General features: G+C 38.4%; 1 protein-coding gene across 1 annotated transcript in view; it reads left to right on the top strand.

Moving 5' to 3' along the window:
• Positions 1-21,872, top strand: part of LOC130071256 (SH3 and multiple ankyrin repeat domains protein 3-like) — a 136,965-nt gene that overhangs the window by 21,514 nt on the left and 93,579 nt on the right. The window contains 3 exon segments of the mRNA XM_056235951.1: positions 4,878-4,955; positions 8,688-8,754; positions 10,669-11,011. Coding sequence (XP_056091926.1) covers positions 4,878-4,955; positions 8,688-8,754; positions 10,669-11,011 — 488 coding nt within the window.

Raw genomic sequence — 21,872 nt, 5'->3', positions numbered from 1 at the left:
TCACAGAGACCTCAAACAGGCATTTAAAACACCAAATATTAAGGATTGGCATATCAAGCAAAATAATATTCGATGATTGCTCGAAAATCGTACCTCTACCCCCACTTGCTTACAGTAAGACGGCATTCGCTCAAATCCCGCTCCGATATTAAATGTCTCTGTATAGACCTGCGTGTTGTAGCCTAGTCATTAAAGAAAACGATTTAGTTTCATATTTATGTTTAAATAAAAGAATTTATTTTTTAATTTCATCAATGTTGATTATATGAAAAGTGAAAAGCATGAGTAAGAGCATAAGATGCGCAATCGGGAGACAAATGGAGTGGGCAGACATGATTTTGACCACTTCATTAAGTTTGTTTTTGTAGAAAGCCTTTCTTTAAAGTGAATTTCGTTTTGTATTAATTGTATCTTAATTTTAATCAATGTTTCATCAACCAATTGTCTTTAATAAATAAGCAGTAAATATAGCAGGTAATATAATCAGGACTTCTCATGAGCTCCGTGCCAGCGCGTGGACTGAGCTCGTCTCATAAATGAACCGAAACTTAGCGCAAGCTACTTGCCTCAAAGATCTGAGAAATATATAGAAAGCTTGAAATGTGTTCTTTAAAACAAAACTATTCAAAACGAGAAAAAACAGACTCTCTGCTTATGTAATCCATATGAAATGTGCATTTCTCTCTGGCGCGTTCACTACTGTGAAGATCGCGAGTCAGCATCGTCAACTTTATCTTTGCAGCCGACACTGACTGACAAAGAAAACACTTGTTTATTAATAAACAATTGAAATGTCTCCTTGCTATATTTGATATTCGATATTCATAATCATTTCTTTTGCCGGTTCTTTGTGACATTTTTCATGAACGCGTCACCACCGCTCAATAGTTAATATTGTGCTTTGGTGTTCAGTTTATACATGTTTTTCAAATGTTATTTAAATAAATATATATATTTTTTTCTATCTCAAAATCTCTCTTTTTTCTAGTTTTTTTTTTCTAGTTTTTCAATAAGTAGAGTTCATGGTAGAATTTTATGTAGGCCTACACATTTAGGAACAGATATTGGGTTCTGCCCAAAGTCAAGCAACATAAAAGTAACGTAAAAGTAACGAGTAACATAAAAAGTTACTTTCCAAAGGGGGTAACTAAGTAAAGTAACGGATTACTTTTTTAAGAAGTAACGAGTAACGAGAAAACACTACTTTTTAAAAGTAACTTCCCCAACACTGCGCACATGGCATCGTTTAGCGTCAATATGAGACACAGATCCCAAGGCGTCATAACCGTAAACCTACCCCAGACCTAAACCTACACATAACAGTGCGTGTTGTATTGACGCTAAAGGATGCCATGTGCGTAAGATTTCGATGAAATGTCATATGACGTCACCTATATGACGCCAAAGGATGAGAATGCTTTGATAGTAATATATATTACTATTTTTTTTTAAATCAGTCAATTACATAAGTTTGTTTTTATAAACTAAGTTTATTCACTGTGTATCTTATAGTAATATATAGAATTAGCCTAATTTAAGTACAATAAGTGAGCTACTGTTTTTCTACTGCTACTGCAAAAAAAATGGCTCGTAAAGTCACTAAGTAATGTCCACATTTTTGTAATTTAGGGTTAAAGCTAGTATATAATATAAACAGTATAGTTGTAAAATTACAATGGAGCAAGACAAATATATGTCGTTTTAAGTTTTTTTGAGTTTCTTGCCGTACTTTAAGGACAATTCTTAAAAAATGCCCTAAGGAGTTTGCTAAATCTGTCAGATAATAGGTAAACGTTTGTGCGAGTGTGGTCTCTAGGAGTGCTCAGCGGTGATCGCCAGTTTTAAGGACTCTCTGTGGATGTTTAGCTCAGGCTCAGAGGAGATGTTAGAGTGGATCGATTCCCTGAAAGAGACTCTGAGAGAGGATGTATCAGCCTGAGGAGAGAGGCATTACTGGATAGATGAGGGAAAATCTACGAGGGCGATGGTAGAAGAGACAGAGAGAGTGTGAAATAGTGCCAAAACGATGAGGAGGTGAAAGAGAAAGAGATGACCACCTGATGTGGAAAAGAAGGGTAAATTCATAGCTACAGATAATAAGATGGCTGTGTGTGGGAAGTCAGGTTTTGCTCTCTTTGTGGGGAAAAAAATGTCGTTGTGCAGAATATAAAAGCTGAAGAACTTACAGAACCTGCATCATGGTCTCCTCATCAAATGTTGCATTAATCATGTTTAAAAAAAAGTGGCAGAAGTATAGGGTTAAAGTTCGGTTATAAAAAAGTGATTACTAAAGTATTTAGGCCTAAATCAAAAACGTATTTGTTTGAATGTCATTCATGGATTACATGGTTTAAGCAAACTAATAAACTTAATGTGATGCAGTTGTCAGTCATTCATAAATGTCTAAAAAAAAAATCATAACATAGTTTATCATTAATTATTTGCATCAAATTATAAAATTTGGTCTTATTTAATTAATAATTCAAATGTATTCAGTTACAATTGTGAATGTGTTTAAAATATGGCTAGCTGTGGAACAAGCAATATTCAGTTTATCATCATGCATAAATGATATGATAAATATATAAACCTTGTTATTGCATTTAAACCGCATTCAGTTATTTAGTACAGAAATCGTATGTTTCTTACTCATTTTATTTATGTATGACTGACAAATATGCATTACATTAAGTTTATAAGTTTGTATGTGTTAAAACTGTAATCCAAAAGGATTGGAAATTGTATATTTTAATATTTGATCAAATACAAAATATGATGCTAGGATGTTGTGAGTGGTTGCCAAGGTGTTGCTATGTGGCTGCTAAGGATATTATCAGAACTTATTACATTTTGTCTGAACAGAAATTATGTTCACAAATTCACACATTTTTTGTTTGCGCAACCATTCATTTGAATGGTTTATCACTTTAATGAACAGTATGCTGGTGTATTATTGTGGAAACTAATTTCAGATGTAGCGATGTCCCTTATAGTCTCTTAGTTGTGTTCTTATGAAGTTTCGCCACTAGAGGTCACATGTTGCTCTATTGTCCAGCAACACAGACATTCAGTCCGTTGGCATAAAAGACCACATCCAGTCGAGTTCATTCATACTGCTGTTTCTCCAGACTGCTGCAGATCTTATGGCTTTTGATTTATTGTCTTGCATTAGTGTAAATAGCGTATTATTTTTCAGTTCTGAAAGTTTGTGTCCTTTAAATGGATCAATAGTGCAGATGAGCATATCAGAGATAGAGAGCAAAAGACAGAAAGAAAGAGGGAAAAACATCTGTGTGATGTGGAAGCTCAATCATCGTTCTGTTAATTCGCTCTGCAGTCGAAATTACATATTGATTTTTGCACAGAGCCGTAGCATTAAACACATGCAGCGCTCCACTCTGTCTCCTGTATGACAGGCTGTGTTCCAAACAGCATAATATCATACTACTAACATACTGTCATGTTTGCAGTATGTACTGTATATAATGCATGGAACCAGATGTATCCCACATTGCAAAATAATTAACTTGTCCTTGCATGCAGTTTGTTTCTTCACTCATTTGATGAGACTGAAATACTGTATGTTGAGACGACTTGATTGAATGGTTGAATTGTTGTGGTTTGCTATTGCTGTGATCTCATGTGAGTGACAGATTGCCCCGCCCTTATGCCAGTAAACACGTCATCAGAGAAGAGATGTTGCTGCAATGTCTCACTCTAAATTGAGGATAAGCAATACTATAAATATAAAACATGCTATATATACACTACTGTTCAAAAGTTTTGAGTCGGTAAGATGTTTTAATGTTTTTGAACATTGGTTATGCTCACCAAGGCTGCCTTTATTTGACCAAAAATACAGTAAAAACAGTGATATTGGGAAATGTTTTTACAATTAAAAAAAAAAAACTATTTTCTATTTAAACATATGTTAAAATGTAATTTATTCCTGTGATGGCAAAGCTGAATTTTCAGCATCATTACTCCAGTCTTCAGTGTCACATGATCCTTCAGAAATCCTTTGAATATGCTTATGTGGTGCTCAAGAAACACTTTTTTTTTCATTATTATTATCAGTGTTGAAGACAGGTGTGCTTCTCAATATTTTTGGGGGGAAACCATGATAAATTGTTTCATTATTCGTTTATGCATGGAAAGTTCAGCATTTATAGAATGCATGATGAATATAATGCATCCTCACTGAATAAAAGTATTAGAAAACAAGCAAGCAAAAAAACCTACTGTCCTCAAATGTTTGAACTGTAGTGTATATCTGTAAACAATTGTTGGTTATTTAACCAATTATCTGTCCGTCTTTACCGGAAATGCTTTTAAGATGTGTGTGTCTGAGAGAGACGTACAAGAAGTGCACTACATGTGTAATTAAACGTCAGCACAGGTTCCACTGAAGGTGTGTTAGTGGGCCAAGAGACACTAATGTTTACTCACCACTGTTAGGAAACTAGGACACTAGTCCCAGCTGAGTCATGTCTGTGTGATACAGCTCCTAAATGTGTGTGTGGACTGTCAAAACTGTCTAGAGAGAGAGAAAGAGAGATAATAGCCAGATGCTATGCTGACCTTCTAAACACTCTGTCTCAGATGCCCATTGAGAAACACTGCCATTAGAGCAGCTCTGTGCTCGTCTCTCTCTCTCTCTCTTTTTTTTTTTTTTTACTCTAATACATATGAGCTGGTGAGCTAATTGGTCCCAGTGGAACATCAGTTTTGTCATTTCTGTCGTTGTCAAAGCAAACAAACACACTCATTCCTTTCCAAAACTTTCTAGGGCAAATTTTCATGGACACGCCATGTGCGCCTTTTACTACCGACAAATTATCATGACGCTTGTGATCTCTCTGTTTGTCTCTCTCCAGGATAGCTGCACAAGAGTGCTGCTGTTCAGAGGGGCGAATAAGGAGATTAAGAACTACAACAGCCAAACTGCCTTCCAGGTGAGAGCGCAAGAGCCCTGGGTTCCTGGAGGTCAAACACCAGGGAAGAGTCAATGGAGCTGGATCTTATTTAAACTGATGCTGTTGTTCACAGCCCACAGAGCCAAACTATATTTAACTTATGGCCAAGAGCAGTTCACACTGGGCTTCTGATGCCATGAAGACATTAGCTATCTACCTAGACAACATTTGTTGGCATCTGATGTCAAAGATGTTAGAGGACATCCAAATAATACAATACCTTGATTTGGCCAAAATGTAAGTTATCATTGAATGCTTTGCAACTACCTCAGAGAACATTTTGATTCAAGATAACGAACAGAGTCAAGAGAAATGTTGATTATAAATACAAACATATTTTAATCAATAGTAAAGTGATGGTGCATAAACATATACATTTGATATATACAGTGGTAGTACAGTTTATGGTGATTGGGTATAATTTCATTGAATGCATATGGTATTCCAAGATATTTCAAAGAATGTCAAAGAATCCATGATATTTTATAAGAAATCATAGTACTTTTTTGTTGGTTTACCATGGGATTACCATCATGCTAGTGTCCAATATCTCTATATACACTACTGTTCACAAGTTTGGGATAGGTAAAATCTTTTAGTGATTTTGAGAGAATATACAAGGCTAAAGGCGCACCGGGGTAAAAGGTGCCTTTGAATTTATTTTCCTCTAAACCACTAGATGGCACAAAAACTTGCCGCAGCCCTTTCCAAAACATCAGTTTTTCAAGATGCACAAAAAAGAAATTTGGCTGATCCTTGACGCGATCATGGGGCAGCAGCGCAAAGTTGATTCTGCACTACTTTGATCTAATATTTGATGTTTTTTTTTTAAATGTTGTAGATATAAGTAGCAAATGAGAATCACTAAAATGATTGATTATATTTTGAGACAAAGGTCTTCTTAATGATTTTCAGTTTTGTTCAAAGTAATTAAAGCAACATTTTTTCAATAACGGAAGAATATGTAAATGTATGGTATTTGGTGTAAAAGGCACCGCTGCTGTTGAGGCGAAAGGCACAATAATTAACATGATGATAAATAGCTGGCTGACTTTTCCATTTGCTGACATGACATGGTTAGATTCACATGGTAAATATCCAACCCGATCTCACGACCAATTCGTCTGAATTAAAAGATGGCTAATTCGTAACAATTCGTACGACCTCACTCGTACGAATTAGTAAGATTTTTGCTAAAACGTACATATTTGACGAGTTGCCCAATTCGTATGAATTCGTACGAATGACCTACCCCTGACCCCGCCCCTAAACCTACCCATCACGTGGGTTTAGACAAATCGTACAAATTCGTACGAATGAGGTCGTACGAATTCGTACGAATTAGCCATCTTTTAATCACTCGTCAAATTCGGACGAATTGGTTGTGAGATAGCGTTGAAATATCATATGTAAAGTTGAGCGTCCACATTAGAGATAATCACCATATTTATAATGAAACATCATATTTAAAAAAATATGATATTAATCACATCAAATAATAAAATATAATTTATTGTTAACACTAAATCTATATCAAATTATTATGGGATCTCATTCAGTGCTTTTGCCCCATGCTGGTGAGCCTTTTACCCCGTGTGTGAGACCCCCCTTGCCACCTCATGCATGTATAAGATTTTTAAACAAAATTAACCACTTTTATAATTTATTTTCAACATCAATGTATAATACAAACATATTTTTTCTGCAATCAGACACTATGGGAGTAGTGAAAAGCAAATTTTTCTTAAGGTGTGCCTTTAGCCCTGTTGTACCCTATATAGGATTTGCTGGAATAGTGTATTAACCCTGTTGGCATTTGTTGGGTCAGTGTGAAGCAGCATGTTAACATCACATCAAACGCTTCACTTGTGCCCTTTTGAGCCAACAAGTACAATAATTGCTTCATTTGAACAACATTATATTAGTGTTTGTCTCGCATCTTCCATGATGCTCGCTGCTTGAACTCACAGTACAATTGATGTTGACACAGATTTTCTGCTCAGATCAAAGTTAATTTGTTAGTAAATGGGGAGGGGGAACCCGACTTGGTGCGGCTGCATAAACCAACACGGAAACCATTAGACAGTTGATTTGATTCAGCTTTTAGTGAGGAAAAGTTAATTAGCCCTCATATTCATGAGAGAGAGAGAGAGAGAGACTTGTAGATCATTCATGTATCATATTAGACAGAATCAGTTTTTGGTCTGTTTCTACTTATTTGTGCCATGGGACCTGTTTGCTCACAGTACACTTAGCCTACAGAAAAGTACAGTACCACGGTGTACCGTGCAAATCTGATGGTAATATACTATGGTACTCAGTGTGCATTGACACGAATATATATATATCTTGATTTAATATATATTATATCTATATATATATATATGAGGTACAATATGCCTATGAGTCAAATTTTCTTAAGGGAAAACAGTCTCTCAAACTAATGCTGTAAATGAAGGAACCCTGTCAGTTGGTACATTATAATATTAAAGGTTAAAATTAACAACCAAGTACAAATTCATGCTATTTATTTTATATAAAGAAACAGTTTTTTATCAACTCTGTAATGTTTTAATTTCTACTCCAAATCGTTGTTGAAATATAAACTTTGAAACTGTGGCAGTGATTTAAAAAAAAAAACTTGATTTCATAGCTGATTTATTCAAACATTCAATAAATGAGATAGCCTATCTAAAAGGTTAAATTAGAATTATATAACAAATATGACAACCCTTGGGGTTTTTTTTTTTTTTTTTTTTTTTAGCTGACTAATGAGCATTGGCTTTCCTGAGGTAAATTCAACATTAGGTGACATTGTTTACAAGCTGCTTTAATGACATCTTTCTGCAGTTGAAACACGGTTGATTAAGCAAATACATGCAACAATATACATTTCAGTATTTTACAACACAGGCTAATGTTCATTCATGTTTATTTAGTGCTATAACTAGCAGTGCCGAGGAATATGGTCGGTTCACGTGCGCTACTCGCTGCCGCTTGAACTGAGGCGGTTACAGTGATCTGTCATGCCACATTAAAGAGCTTCAAAACAGTATTTATTGTTTGAATTCCGTGATAAAACGGACAGAATTTTAAAACTGAGACTGTTTCATATCAAACGTAACAAAGCATAAAGCCAGCGATTGTTGGACAGGGCGCGCTACAAATAATGTTTAGCAAAGAAAACAGCATAGCCTAAAAGATCGATATCAGGATTTAAGATTTGATATCGTTTTATCAAAATTAAGATAGATCGATTTATATTCATTGATATTGTCAGCCCAGCCTTAGTACTATGTATATTTTGCATAGCTTTTATCTAGTCTCATTACAAATCATTGCAGCTTTATAATCAATATTTAAAGTCCATTTATGTATTTATTTTGGTATGTAGACAGGATAATGTACAGCTTATAAGAATTATTTTGTGATCCTGGAAACTGACTGTACTTTCCCAGACAGCAACATAGTTCGGCCAATATCTGGCCCACATTTGGTACACGTGGATTCCACACGTACCAGATGTGGGCCGGATCTGGGCTGACACTCCACTGCTGTCTGGGTTACACTTATGAATTACTGGCTTAGATTTTTGGATAACATAATACCCTGTTATGAATTGCAGTCAATGTTATAAAACAGTAACTGGGGATTTTTGTTTGCCCAAGGATGTGCGGCAGGGAAATAACCCATTTTTATTTCTTTCTATAGGTGGCTATTATAGCTGGGAACTTTGACCTGGCAGAAATTATAAAGACTCACAAAGTATCAGATGTTGGTAAGTGTCTCGTACCTCCACCATCATTAGCTGCTTTAAATTTGAGCAAGCACAAACGATCCCTCGTGTTAATGAATCCCTACAAACACAACAGAGCGCCACAGCCGGCGAACATGAAAATGAGAGTGGTCCCTTGTGTTTCTGTGTGCGTTTGTGAGTCCGCGGCATTCGTGTGAATGAGAGTCCTCACTCTTAATTGCCAGCATCAACGGCAAGGCTAGCTCATTCCACACGCTAGTTCTGGCGGGGAATAGCAGGCAGCCAGTTGTAGGGCCACTGTAATGGATCATACCCATCAGTGTGGAGTACCATTGTCATGACGACGGAGAGGGGTTAATCCCCGCGGCTCAGCAGGTGTTGGGAGTTTGATTTGAGCCAATGGCAGTGTAGCCGCAGGCTCCGATATCTCATCACAACTGTGTGTGACCTCGATGAAGAATGGGATGTACGCTCTCACACACACTGACAGAACAGCCTTAAAACACACCATTTATGGGATTTCGTCACTAATGCTGAAGCCTCTCAGAATGCCCATTTTTTTCTTTCTCTTATTTCCTTCCGATCAGTTACCAAGAGAAAGAGTGAGCGAGTGTGTCCTGAGTGGGCTGGGCAGTTGGCCTTTTCACTCTGAATGGATGGGCAGAAGAGTAGAGGATTTAAACAAGCAGACAGCGTGGCAACAGAGCGCAGTATTTACACTGCTCAAACAAGCAGCCCAACTAAACTTTCTCAGGGTGAAACTATTGACTGAGGAGTGTTCTGGATATACACTTAGTAATATATATGATAATTATTAGTACTGTCAGTTTGACATTATTAATTATTATAAAATGACATAAAAATGAACAGAATTGAGCAGTACAGGGAAAAAATATTTTCTTAATTTTTTTTTTTTTTTACCAGTAACTTTTATTTAAGCATCCTTTAAAACAAGATAAATTTACTTAAGATATTTAAATTAAAACTCTTCTTGTTTTTCCTTAATTTAACTGTAAATAGATATTAATGTTAGACAGAATCTATCGTTCTATCTGTCTGTCTGTCCGTCCATCCATATATATATATATATATATATATATATATATATATATATATACTGTATATACTGTATATAAATGAAATACATCACCACACATGTCCACTGTTATCGGATGTATTGAGTTGCATGTTCTTGCTTCACGCCCTGCTCTGATTGGCGGAGAGCTGTTCATATCTGATCAGGTGACAGGTGGATGTTCAGTAGAGTGGTTTGATCAATACTTAATTTACATTACAGATTAGAGAGAATCAGCTATGAGACTGACAGCAAACCATATGTCAGGATGACAGCGCAGTGCACTCTTTTATCCCGCTTGTCTTTCTCTCTCTCTCTCTCTCTCTCTCTCTCTCTCTCTCTCTCTCTCTCTCATTCTATCATTAAACTTGGCTGTCATTGAGCCAAATGAACTCTTTTGACCCTGATATACATGGCACCGTGCATTTTAAATTGTATATTATAGCTTTGAAACAGCAACGCTACAGAGTTGTACCTGCATTTAAGAGAGGTGAGATATTGCCATCTAGTGTTGATGCTCTTTATAAATGGCTTCCCACACTGGAAAAAAAACAGCCTCATATCTTGGTTGTAGGAAAACAAGACAGTTTGTTGTGTAATATTCAGTTATTTACCCAAAAAACATCCCAAGCAAACGACCCTTTGTTCTAGCGGTCAGGGAAAACTGTGTTTTGGTTATAAATTATAGATGAGATGCTTTGCAATTTGAGTACATCTTTTGTTTACCTCTTTGAATGCCTGATGAGGTTTCTGTACCCTTCATTTACAAATTATGCTAATTGTACCTCACATTTTGTCAGGTACAGCCCACTCTTGTTCAATGTGCCCTTTTGTTGACACCTGCTTTTCCTGCTTTCCAGTGCCTTTCAGGGAAACGCCTTCCTACACAAATCGCCGGCGCGTGACTGGAGGCGACACTCTGACATCATCACGCTCGCTGCCTCGCTCCGCCTCTGACAACAATCTGAACAACGTGGCTGATGCCGGCCCCACACACTCCCCCGTGCCGTCTCTGAGAAGCCTGCCCCCTTTGGCACACTCCGGGATAGACGCGGCGGCCGACGGAAGCCTGCAGAGCACAGGCAGCTCACTCTCCTCACACTCCCGCTCGCCCTCCCTCCAGCGCGTCAGCGAGGAGCCCGGCACGCACGCAGTACGCCGACACACGCCCCTCACGCACTCCCACAGCCGCGGACGCCTCAGGTAAGCATCGCACATCCACAGGTCCTGATTTGCACCTACGGATCTCCGCCCAAAGTTCTGCAGATTTCTCATTCGTAAAAATCACCCATCAATTGGGTGTTCGTTTATTAAATATTTTGGTCACGTAGAGCCGAAGCACAACCGAAACAACGTTCTTCTGCAAAAATCATGCAGTTTTTTTTTTAACCACTAGAGGGCCAAAAGTTACATAGTGTATACATTTAAAATCACTCTTACAATTGTCAACCCAAATTGGGTTTCATCAGCTTCCGTATCCAGCAGTCATAACCCAGCATTTGGTTTGAAAAAATAACCCAGCATTTTTAGAGTGTAGTATCATCAATTTACTCAGCCCCCCCCCCCATTCTGCCTGGGCTTGGGATTATTAATTCCTCCATTAACAGCACTGCCAAATGATCAATGATTTAATTATAACTCTCAACATATCGGTCACACGTCAGCCCATATAATAGGGGTCAAACAAAGACAAAGTGTGCATTGATAATTCTGTTTCTAATATCTTCACTTACAAAAGTACTGAGACGATCACATGGTTCATTGATGCACTTACAAAAAGCTCCATGGTATTTTGTATATATTTCCAAGTACTATATTACTTAAAATCTGTTATCATCACTTCAAAGTACATTTCTGTAAAGGTGGTAACAAATGGTAATGGTACTGAAATTCATGTTGAATAGCATTTACATGGTACTGCATGGCACATGGTAAGAATACATTGGTATCGTGATACTTGAACATGTTTCAGGGTAGTGCATCTTTTTCTTGGGAGTACCATGGTATACTTTAAAGTACCTTAGTATTACCATTAGTGTACCATGGAACCATTCATTTTTGGTAAGGGTAATTCCGTGCTGCTGTTATATTCAGTTATATTCACATACTGTGGTACATAAATGGTACTGTAAGGTACTTCAAGGAATACCATAGTATTACGATTAAATCAGTTGTTTTCTTTGTAGATTTTATGGTGTTTTTTGAAAGAGGTTATGTATGTAGTTTTGATGCTGTTGTTGGTAAATTGCATACCAAGTGTTTTGAGTTATCATATACACTTTTATTTATGGCCACTGAGACCTGTATTGAATGAAGTCACTCAGATTTCTCTGATCGTTCGCCTCCATCTAAAATACTAACACTGTTAGTAATCTATCACATCCACGCTTGATCGACATTTGCTCCTTTTAAATTGTGCTATTCAAATGTTTCATATATATTCAGATTAGACTCTCTTCTTCTGCAGAGCTGCAGGACATTGCTGGAATTGACTGTGTTTTAGGACTCCAACAGGCCTTATTGAATTTCCCAGAAATATTGCTTTAAATCTCATATTGTGTATTTATTGCAGGGAGATGACTGACAGGTTTTTAGAGACCGTGAGACATACTGTAGCACTTTATAATTGTGTCGCTTCCAAATGGATGAAGAAAACGTTAAACTTACACAGATTCATTTGAAATTCAAACTCCTAGTGTTGCGTCTAATGTAAATAAGGAGTACTTTGAATTATTCCAAGGGTTAGTGGGTAGTGGGTGTTTGGTGGTTGTGTTGTAGCACTAATCAGCACAAATCTGACACTGGAGAGACAGCAAAGGCTGTTTATCAGCTTTTAGAGCAGGTGTAATGTTTCTACTGTCTGAAACACTCATCTGATATGTGCTAACTCACAGCTATTATATGCCACACAAAACAGTGTGACGCGCACGAGAGACCAGACCAGACAATTGATTCCGATTGACTTTGACGTTAGCATTTTGATAACCTAACATGATACTCTTTATATGGAAATGGTACTGAAATAAACCAAACAATATATTGACTTATAAAGCCACTTTTTGTCTATTCAAATCTTTTGTCTGCAACAATAATCTAAAGTTTTTGAATTATCTGGAGACATTTCTCAGGAAATATATTATTAATAATATATTATTATTATTATTAATTCAATGGGATTGATGCAGTTAATCAGCGAATCATGTAGTGAATTTAAATAGATGACGAATTGTATAAAAATATAAATATGCCTACACCACTATTCAAAAGTTTAGGGTATGTCTTTTTTTTTTTTTAGAGAGAGAGAGAGAACTTTTATGTTTATTAAGGCTGAATTTAAAACGATAGTTCACCCCAAAATGAAAATTCTGTCATCATTTACTCACCCTCAAGTTGTTCCAAACCTGTATGAATTTCTTTCTTCCGCTGAACACAAAAGAAGATATTTTAAAGAATATGGGTAACCAAACAGTTGATAGGCTAAAAAAATGGAAGTCAATAGGGCCCATCAACTGATTTTTGTTTTTTAGGATTATTTTAAGAATATAAAAGTTCAAAAAGAATAAAAATGATGAATGGCTTTCCCTTCACTTTGAATTAATTTATATATGTCCTTGCTGAAAAATAAGATGATCTTACTAACCCCAAACTTTTGAACAGTAGTGTTTCATATTTATAGATTCTCTCAACTCTCCATCTGGTACGGATTATAAACCTCAATGCATTCTGAGATTTGCCTATCCACAAAGGATATATACCCTTTCTCTTTGCATTTTGGCAAAACCCTGAAGCAGCAACATCACATACCTATGATGTCTTAAAACTGTCTGGATTGGGAGATTACTTGGTTTTGGAATAGTATTTACCATGTTTCAAAATTATTTGTTATTGCACAGGATACATATTGCAGTTTTGTAGGTTAGAAAAGTAATGGCCACTTTCTGAAGTTATTCTTTTGTACTATATAACTTCCTCCACCATACTGTTTGGCTTTGTGTGCTAATTTGGACCACAGGACTCTAATTTTTACCAGCAGGTGTGGTGTACTTCTGCTAATGAACAACACTTTAGGGCTCACTCTCTTTCTCTGTGTGGTCCTGAGGGGCGTTTGATGTGTTCTGTCCTAGTTGTCCATCTGTCCGTATTTCCTGTCATCCTGGCCTGCTGATATTCAGAACCACCGGCACCAGTGTGTTTGTTTAATACACAGAATGTGATGATACATACAGGAATTAAGCCAAAGTGTCTGTCCTTGGTGTCCGGTCTTCTATAAAAGTCTCTCTGGTCATTGCCCTTTGTCTAGCTGTGTCCACCTGTCTCTCCCTGAGGTGACCGTGGTGACCAGGAGAGTGTGTAATTAGTGCTGTAGTGGTGCGCTCAGTACTGGCCACCCACTTCCTATTCAGGGTCAGATTTGAGGCCATGACACGTTGTTCTAAACATTGTCAAAGTGGATTTAGAGATCACAGGTCTCTGGGTGCACAGATGGCAACAACACAGAGGAAACAAAGGTCAGAGGTCAAGTGCAAATGTTATTGGTTTACTGTGTATGATATTGAGTTAACTTTGGCTCTTGCAATGAATCCGTAAGTTATAAAAAGAAAAAAGATCGGATGAAGCTTCAGATAGAGGTGATGGTGTCACTGAATAAATCCCAAACAGTTCGTCTGTGCTTGTCAAATATATAAACCATCAAGTTGTTAATTTTTAATGAGACGAGATAGTATAATGATGAATTGGATATAATCGTATATTTATATATAATGTGTGCAATGAGAAATTATAAGAAATGTTGTGTGGCAGTGTCTCATGTTCTTTAAATATCACTAGGAAAATATATATATATATTTTTTTTAAGCATAAACTAACTTTTCAGAAAATAATACTTTAGATTTTAGGTCATTCTGCTTCTAAAGTAAATTTATTGTGATTTAAGAATGTTTAAATGTTTGTACTGGGGGAAAAAAGGCAAAAGCGTGTAGCGTTTTTTCAGCGTGTAGCATACATTTTTGTTAGATGTATTATTGTGCATGCAGCTTTGCAGCCAAGTGAGCTGAAACCAAACACTACATCAGTGGTCGTTTTTAAAATTGCTAGCCATTGACTCCTGTATTAAAGGTGCAATGTGTAACATTTTTGAGTATCTATTAACAGAAATGCAATATGACATCCATAACTATGTGTTCAGTGGTGTATAAAGAACTTACTTAATAAACCATAATGTTTATATTACCTTAGAATGAGGCATTTATATCTACATAGGCGCGGGAATCCCCTTCTATGAAGGTCGCCATATTGTGATGTCATGTTTCTACAGTAGCCGAACGCGAACAAACAGCGCTACAGACCGCGTTCCGTCACTACCTTGAAAGAGAAGCCGCAGGAAGCTAGAAGAAGCTAGTCATAAACACCGTGAGTAGTGACTTTTCCCTTGTCAGTGGTGTAAAATATGTAGTTGGATTGTTTCATGTAACTTAATTCTTCTCCCTCGCTGTGTTATGGCTTTGCTATGTGGGGATAAATGTGCTGGTTAAGTTCGTGAGACAGCTGATTAGTACTCTTGTCATTGACCGTAAAACAGTTACAGGAATCACCAACCCGTCGATCTTGGAAGCATTTTAAGTTGATCGAGTTTCCAAAATTGTTCTATTTCTATTCTATTGTGTGTAGTAAGTGGTGTCTAGGGGATGCGGAGGCGCGCGCGCTGTTCCAATCACGTCATTTTTGCCGCACGCACCTTTGGGCTCATGCGGACGCGTCGAGTTTAAACAAGGCTTTACGCTTTAACCAGCTCAGCCACAGTAACAGCTCATATTAGCCAGCTAAACTTTTACTACCCTGTTAGAAAAAATATATAGTTGCATAGTTTCATGTGGTTCTTCTCCCTCGCTGTATTATGGGTTTGCTATGTGGGGAGAAATGTGCTGGTTACGTTCGTGAGACAATCAGCTGATTACTATTATTATATTATGTATTAAGACCCTTGATCCTCACCTGAAACTTTATCCATGATGTGGTTTATAATGGACTGTGGTACAGAAACTTGGTTTACGCTGGCTATTCTCTGCTGTCTCAGTCGACGATGTTTGTCCCGTTTTAGCCACCGTAGCTTCTTCGAAAGGGAGGGGTGAGCGGTGGGCTGAGCCCTTAGTGTAAACTCGCAACCGAACCGCTAGATGTCGCTAAAAATCACACACTGCACCTTTAATTCACACAGAATGCTAATTTATGGGATTCATTCCCAAATTTAAATGCTGTTGTCAATCCCAAAACTTTGCCCTTTAACCAAGTTATATAATATACAATACAGCACCTTGATGAAGTCTGTCATAGACTGAGTGTTCAGAAATAATGGGCGGTCTGGGAGATTGTTCTTTATGATGTTTTGCACATAATTGCTCATAAGTCATTCACATAATTCAATTTTGCTTAGCTGTTTAAATTGTAATATTGGGACCTGACAACAACCATGTTGTTTTCGGTTGCTGGTTAACCTTTTTTATCCAAGTAACGAAAAGATAACTCATTAAAAGGCTGAATATCTGTTACAGTGTTCCTAATGAATAATGCACAGTGAAAACTAAGTGTAAGTTTACTTTTCTGTGAAAATATGATTCTAATATTGTTCAAGTGGGCTGGTTTGACTGTAAGCTGCCGGAAGCTCATCACTCATCATTAACTTGTCTCTTTTACCACCAGCAAAGAGGCTAAAATTTAGACCTTACCTCATTTCTGCTGTTTCATTACTTTCCCGATTTATGAGCTCCGTTTAGAGAGGAAAAATAGAGATGGAAGGAGAATTGAGTGATTTATTGATGGCAAAAGGGAATCCATTTTGTTTGTGCAAGGCAGGTAAATGAGGTGTCACTCTGAAAGAGCTCTCTCTCAGTCTGGAGCTTTCCGTGATGGATTCCACCCTCAGGACATCCAGACCTGCCACTCCCTCGACACTCACCCGTAGACGGAAGAGTTGGGATTGGGAGAGTGAGTCTGCTGATTTCCTATTGGCTGCTGGGAGATTTAAGAGGTGGCGCTGAGTTCAATATCATCTTCAGCGTTCCTTTGTTTGATTTTCCCGCCACTCCTTTGTTACCATGGTAACGTCATTATGAGTTTGTTTGTTTCAGCTGTGTATCGTTAATTACCTTTAATTGTGTCAGTACTTAAGTTCCTCCTTTTCCTCTGTTTGTGGTCACTTAAAACTTCGTGTTGGATCTTTCTTCTTCATCTTCGTCTGTTTGCCTGCAACCATGTGACAGATGACCAAGTGTATATGCAACGGTTCGCTGCGGTGGCTCAAGAGAACCATGACTCTTCTTACACCAAACAGTTTTGTCATCTTGCCATCACCTCCCCCTTCGACGACGAGACCCTGAAGTCGTTGTTCTGGATCGGGGCCAACTACCACTACTCTATAGTCCTCCCAGACGCAACCGGACTTGACTGGAGAGTGTCCTGCCCCGATCCAGAGCACAGCCAGACCCAAAGCCGGATTTACCACCTTCGACCACGAAGAATTTGCGTGAGCCCCCCGCAGACAGAGAGGGACCACCCGCTGCGACGAGTGAGCCAGAGCCCAAGAACAAGAGGACAGTGCTTCCCATCGCCCCTGAATGAGTCTGACCAGGGGTGTGAGCCCGTGATACCAGTAGCAGAGGGAATTGAAACAGAGGACTGGCTGATAGACTTCAGTGAGGAGGTATCGACTCCCACCCAGTACCTGATTCATCATCGCTGTTTAAAGACAGCACGGAGAACTTTATAAACTGCAATTTTTCTGTTAAGCCTTCATCATCGCTGCTTCCAGTCAACATTAAGGACTATATGGACTGTGATTTATTCATTTCATCGACCTGCATGGACTGTGTCATTCTCACTGTGATCCTGTCAAGTTTCATGTTACCACCATCACCGCAAAGTTCAGCCAGTCCTCCAGCCCCACCGCTGCCGGAGGTTTACAGCCCCTGCGCCGTCTCCGGGGGTGCCCTGCTGTGACATCGAGCCACAGGTCGTGCAACCACCAGCAGCGCCAGTGCAAGAGGATCCTGCCGCTCCGCCTCGGGCCTCTGATCCCTTCGCTCTATCTCGGCCTGTAGACCTGTCTGCTCCGCCATGGCTCCTCCCACCTTCGGCTCCATCGGAGACCCTCTGCCTTGCGACTCCACCGGGTTCGTTTGTCCCACCAGCTCCCCCTTGGTCAGTCGTCACTCTAATTCCACCACGGACTTACTGGCCGTTTTTTCTATAATATTTATATTCTATAAATATTTTTTTTCTATCTAGACTTCTTTCTTTTGATTTTGGTTTGAAATAATGTAATTTCTTGACAGGTAATAATGTAATTTTCTTTTCATGTGATTCACCCAGGTCATATTCTGATAGAACAATTGTCTTTCTCATTGCAAAATATTCTAAAGGAATAAAAAGTAAAAATAAAGGAAAGGAATGGAGAGAGAGAGGAGAAATAGGTAATTTCTTGTTGATAGTGATGTCTCCAAAATTGCTTGGAGGATAGGATGACCCAATAAACACAAACACACACACATTTATGCTCTGCCAGAGGAGAGGCTTCACACCGACTCCATTACACTCAATTAACCCCTAAAAGGGACAAGACAGACTGAGAGAGATTCCAGAAGAAGAACGGAAGAGATGAGACATAACTCATTTCATTCTTTCATCTTAGTCCATCCACAGAGACCATTTTGCGATTGTGCACTTATGCAAATAACCGTTTGCAAGATAATGACCAGTTCCGATGCCTTATTCTGTTATTACAAAGCATATGAATCTCTCCACTGAGGCTGGTCTGGTTGGTCTCAACATTTTTGAAGAGTCATTCCTTCCAGATAATGTCTTCTTGGCTTTATTCCTATTGTCAATTGAAGATGGAAGCTTTCTTTAGCTGACATTTTTTTTAAAGAAAAGTGTAGTTTGATAGCAGCACGGTAAAGCTGAAATGAAGTTACGTTGAATCTATTTTTGTGATCTAAAAGGGACAAGGCTCTTTTACACAGTAATCCCAGTAAATTATTGTAAGATTAGGGGACGAAGGATGGCAGAAGTAATAGACAACCTAGTAGATTAACAAAGACATGAATAGAACAGAAAGACAGGTTGAAAATAAACTCAAAACATGTATAAAGTTGTAGTCAGAATTAATGGCACCCCTGGTAAATATGATCAAAATGGCTGTAAAAAATACATCTGCATTGTTTATCCTTTTGATCTTTCATTCAAAAGATTAGCAAAAATCTTCATTGAAGTAAAATAATTGAAAGTGAGGGAGAAATCACATTATTAAATAAATGTTTTTCTCCAAAACACGTTGGCCACAATTATTGGCACCCCTAGATTTTTTTTACGAGTAAAATATCTCTGAAGTATATTCCCATTAATATTTACCTTTTTTTGCACACCAGGGTGATTAGGAACATGAAATTGTCTAACTATGACTTCTTGTTTCACAGGAGTTTAAATATGAGGAAACACAAAGGCCAAATTCCCTTAAAGGTCCCCTGGCATGGGGTTATTTTATTATTTTATAATGTTTCCTGGGTTGCCCTTATAATGTTGGTATGTTTTTGAGATCAAAAATAGTCATAATTTAGAAATTAAAGGCATTTTTCCTAGCCTGATTTTAGCCTCTGATTTGAACGCTCTGTTTGAAGGGGCGTGTCTCTGTGGGATTCAGTGTAACCGCCCACTGCTGTGATTGGCTGACATGTTTGCATATGAAATAGCTACGTATTGCATGTGAAACTCTCTCCAATACTTTTACTACAGCTATTATACATTTTTACTATTACAGCTATCGAGATTAACGAATCGTGAGAAGTTTTTAAAGTATTTAGATCTATTCCCATCACATAAAATGTTTCCGTGATGAGCATTGACAAGCAGATGACAGTCTGTTGATCGCGAGAATGAAGATCTTATCATTGCATCGCTTTCTGTATAATTTGTTCACAATTTAAATAAGATTATTTTTATCCTACTAAAAGAAACGATGTGAAGTTGATATTTTAGTCACTGGCTTGACTTACTGATGCATAAACAGTATTGAACGATTTTGAGAGAAAGATTACCTGTCTGAACTTGAACAATTAGGCTACACATCAGAAATTGTTGCTTGGTAGCTCGATCGATTTATTTTCAGACGTTCATCGAGGCCAGCTCTGTATTGGCCCAAGTTGAGGAAACAGTCGTCGGTGAAAGGTTTGGACCATACAAAACTTTGGGAAGTTGTGTCGGCGCATTTCCAGAGAAAATAAAATTAACCCATTGTTTCTTCAGAAGCTCGGATGAAGGAACTAAAAAATACTTTTGTGTTCATTTGTACATCCGAACACTGATCAACTGCCATGCTTCGCTCGTTTGCAAGCCATGATATCTCTCGAGGAAAAACTCAAATCGCGCTCGCACGTTCGTACTTCCTAGCTCATTTTCTCATGGGCGAGCCAAATTCTCTGGGCGGGCAAAGCAGAGAAAGGGGAGGTAACCTTTCAAGATCAGCCCATCTGAGCTTTCATTTTCTCAAAGGCAGAGAAAGATAGCCAAAGCTCGTTTTACACCGATTGAAATTTCTAGCCACTGGGGGACCATATACAGGCTAGGGCAGGGATGGGCAACTCCGGTCCTCGAGGGCCACTGTCCTGCAGTTTAGCTCCAACCCTAATTAAACACACCTGAACAAGCTAATCAATGTTTTCAGGATTACTAAAAACAAATTTTTGTCAGGGTTGGAGCTAAACTCTGCAGGACAGTGGCCCTCGAGGACCGGAGTTGCCCATCCCTGGGCTAGGGGAACTCGTATTAATGTTAAAAAACCTCAGAAAGTGAAAATTTCATGTCAGGGGACCTTGGGATAATCATCCATCACAATGAGTAAAACCAAAGAATATAGTTCTGATGTGCATCAAAAGATTGTTGAGCATCACAAAATAGAAAGTGGCAGTAAGAAAATAGCTAAAGAATTCAAAATCCCCATTTCCACCATCAGGGCAAAAATTAGGTTCCAATCAACTAAAGATGTTACGAATCTGCCAGGAAGAGGACTTGTGTCTATATTGTCTTAATGCACGGCGAGGAGGAAAGATTGAGTTGCCAAAGACTCTCCAAGGATCACAGATGGAGAATTACAGAGATTACTTGAGTTCTGGGGGTCAGAATGCCTATAAAACAAAAACCAAACAACCCCCTACATCACCACATGTTGTTTGGGAGGGTTTCAAGAAAAATCCTCCTCGCTCGTCCAAAAACAAACTCCAGCATATTCAGTTGTCAGACACGACTGGATCTTCAAAAGGGACCGGATTCTATGGTCAGATGAAACTTAAAATAATAGCTTTTTTGGCAGCAAAGCCACCAGATGGGTTTGGTGCAAACATGGATAACAAGTACCCCATACCCACGGTTAAATATACCGCTGGATCTTTAATGTTGTGGGCCTATTTTTTTGCTGGAGGTCCTGGACTTCTTGTTCAGATACATGGTATAATGGATTCTAGCAAATACCAACAGATACAAAATCAAAACCTGATGGCCTCTGCTAGAAATCTTATAATGGGGCGTGGTTGGATCTTCCATCAGGACAACGATCCAAAACAAACATCAAAATCAACACAAAAATGAGTTTTGGAGCAAAAAATTAAGCTTCTGCCATGACCGTCCCAGTTCCCTGACCTGATCAGTGGAGCGAACTGAAAAGAAGGGCCAACATGGATCTGGGAATCTGAAGGATCTGGAGAGATTCTGTATGGAGGAATGGTCTCTGATCTCTTGTCAGGTGTTCTCCAAACCAAAGTCCTTTTAGGCAAGTCATGCCACTCGGCCGCCATCTTGGCAACGCCTCCGGGCAGCTATTTCGGACTAACAAGACCAGGCTCCTATCTCAATGAATGGGCAGAGAGTCAGAACTGCACTTTCACTGGTCACCAGGACATAAAAACTGCTTGTATAGAAACAGCAGTAAAATATGATAAAAATCGCTGAAAAAGTTTGATGACTTTGCCCCAAAATAAGGTTTTAAAGGCCTTTTTCCCCACAGGTTATACGTTTACTATGC

Source organism: Rhinichthys klamathensis, unplaced genomic scaffold, assembly GCF_029890125.1.
Source record: "Rhinichthys klamathensis goyatoka isolate OS25496 unplaced genomic scaffold, OSU_Roscu_1.1 h1tg000436l_1, whole genome shotgun sequence".
NCBI lineage: Eukaryota > Metazoa > Chordata > Actinopteri > Cypriniformes > Leuciscidae > Rhinichthys > Rhinichthys klamathensis.
This window is presented reverse-complemented; position numbering and strand designations above follow the sequence as displayed.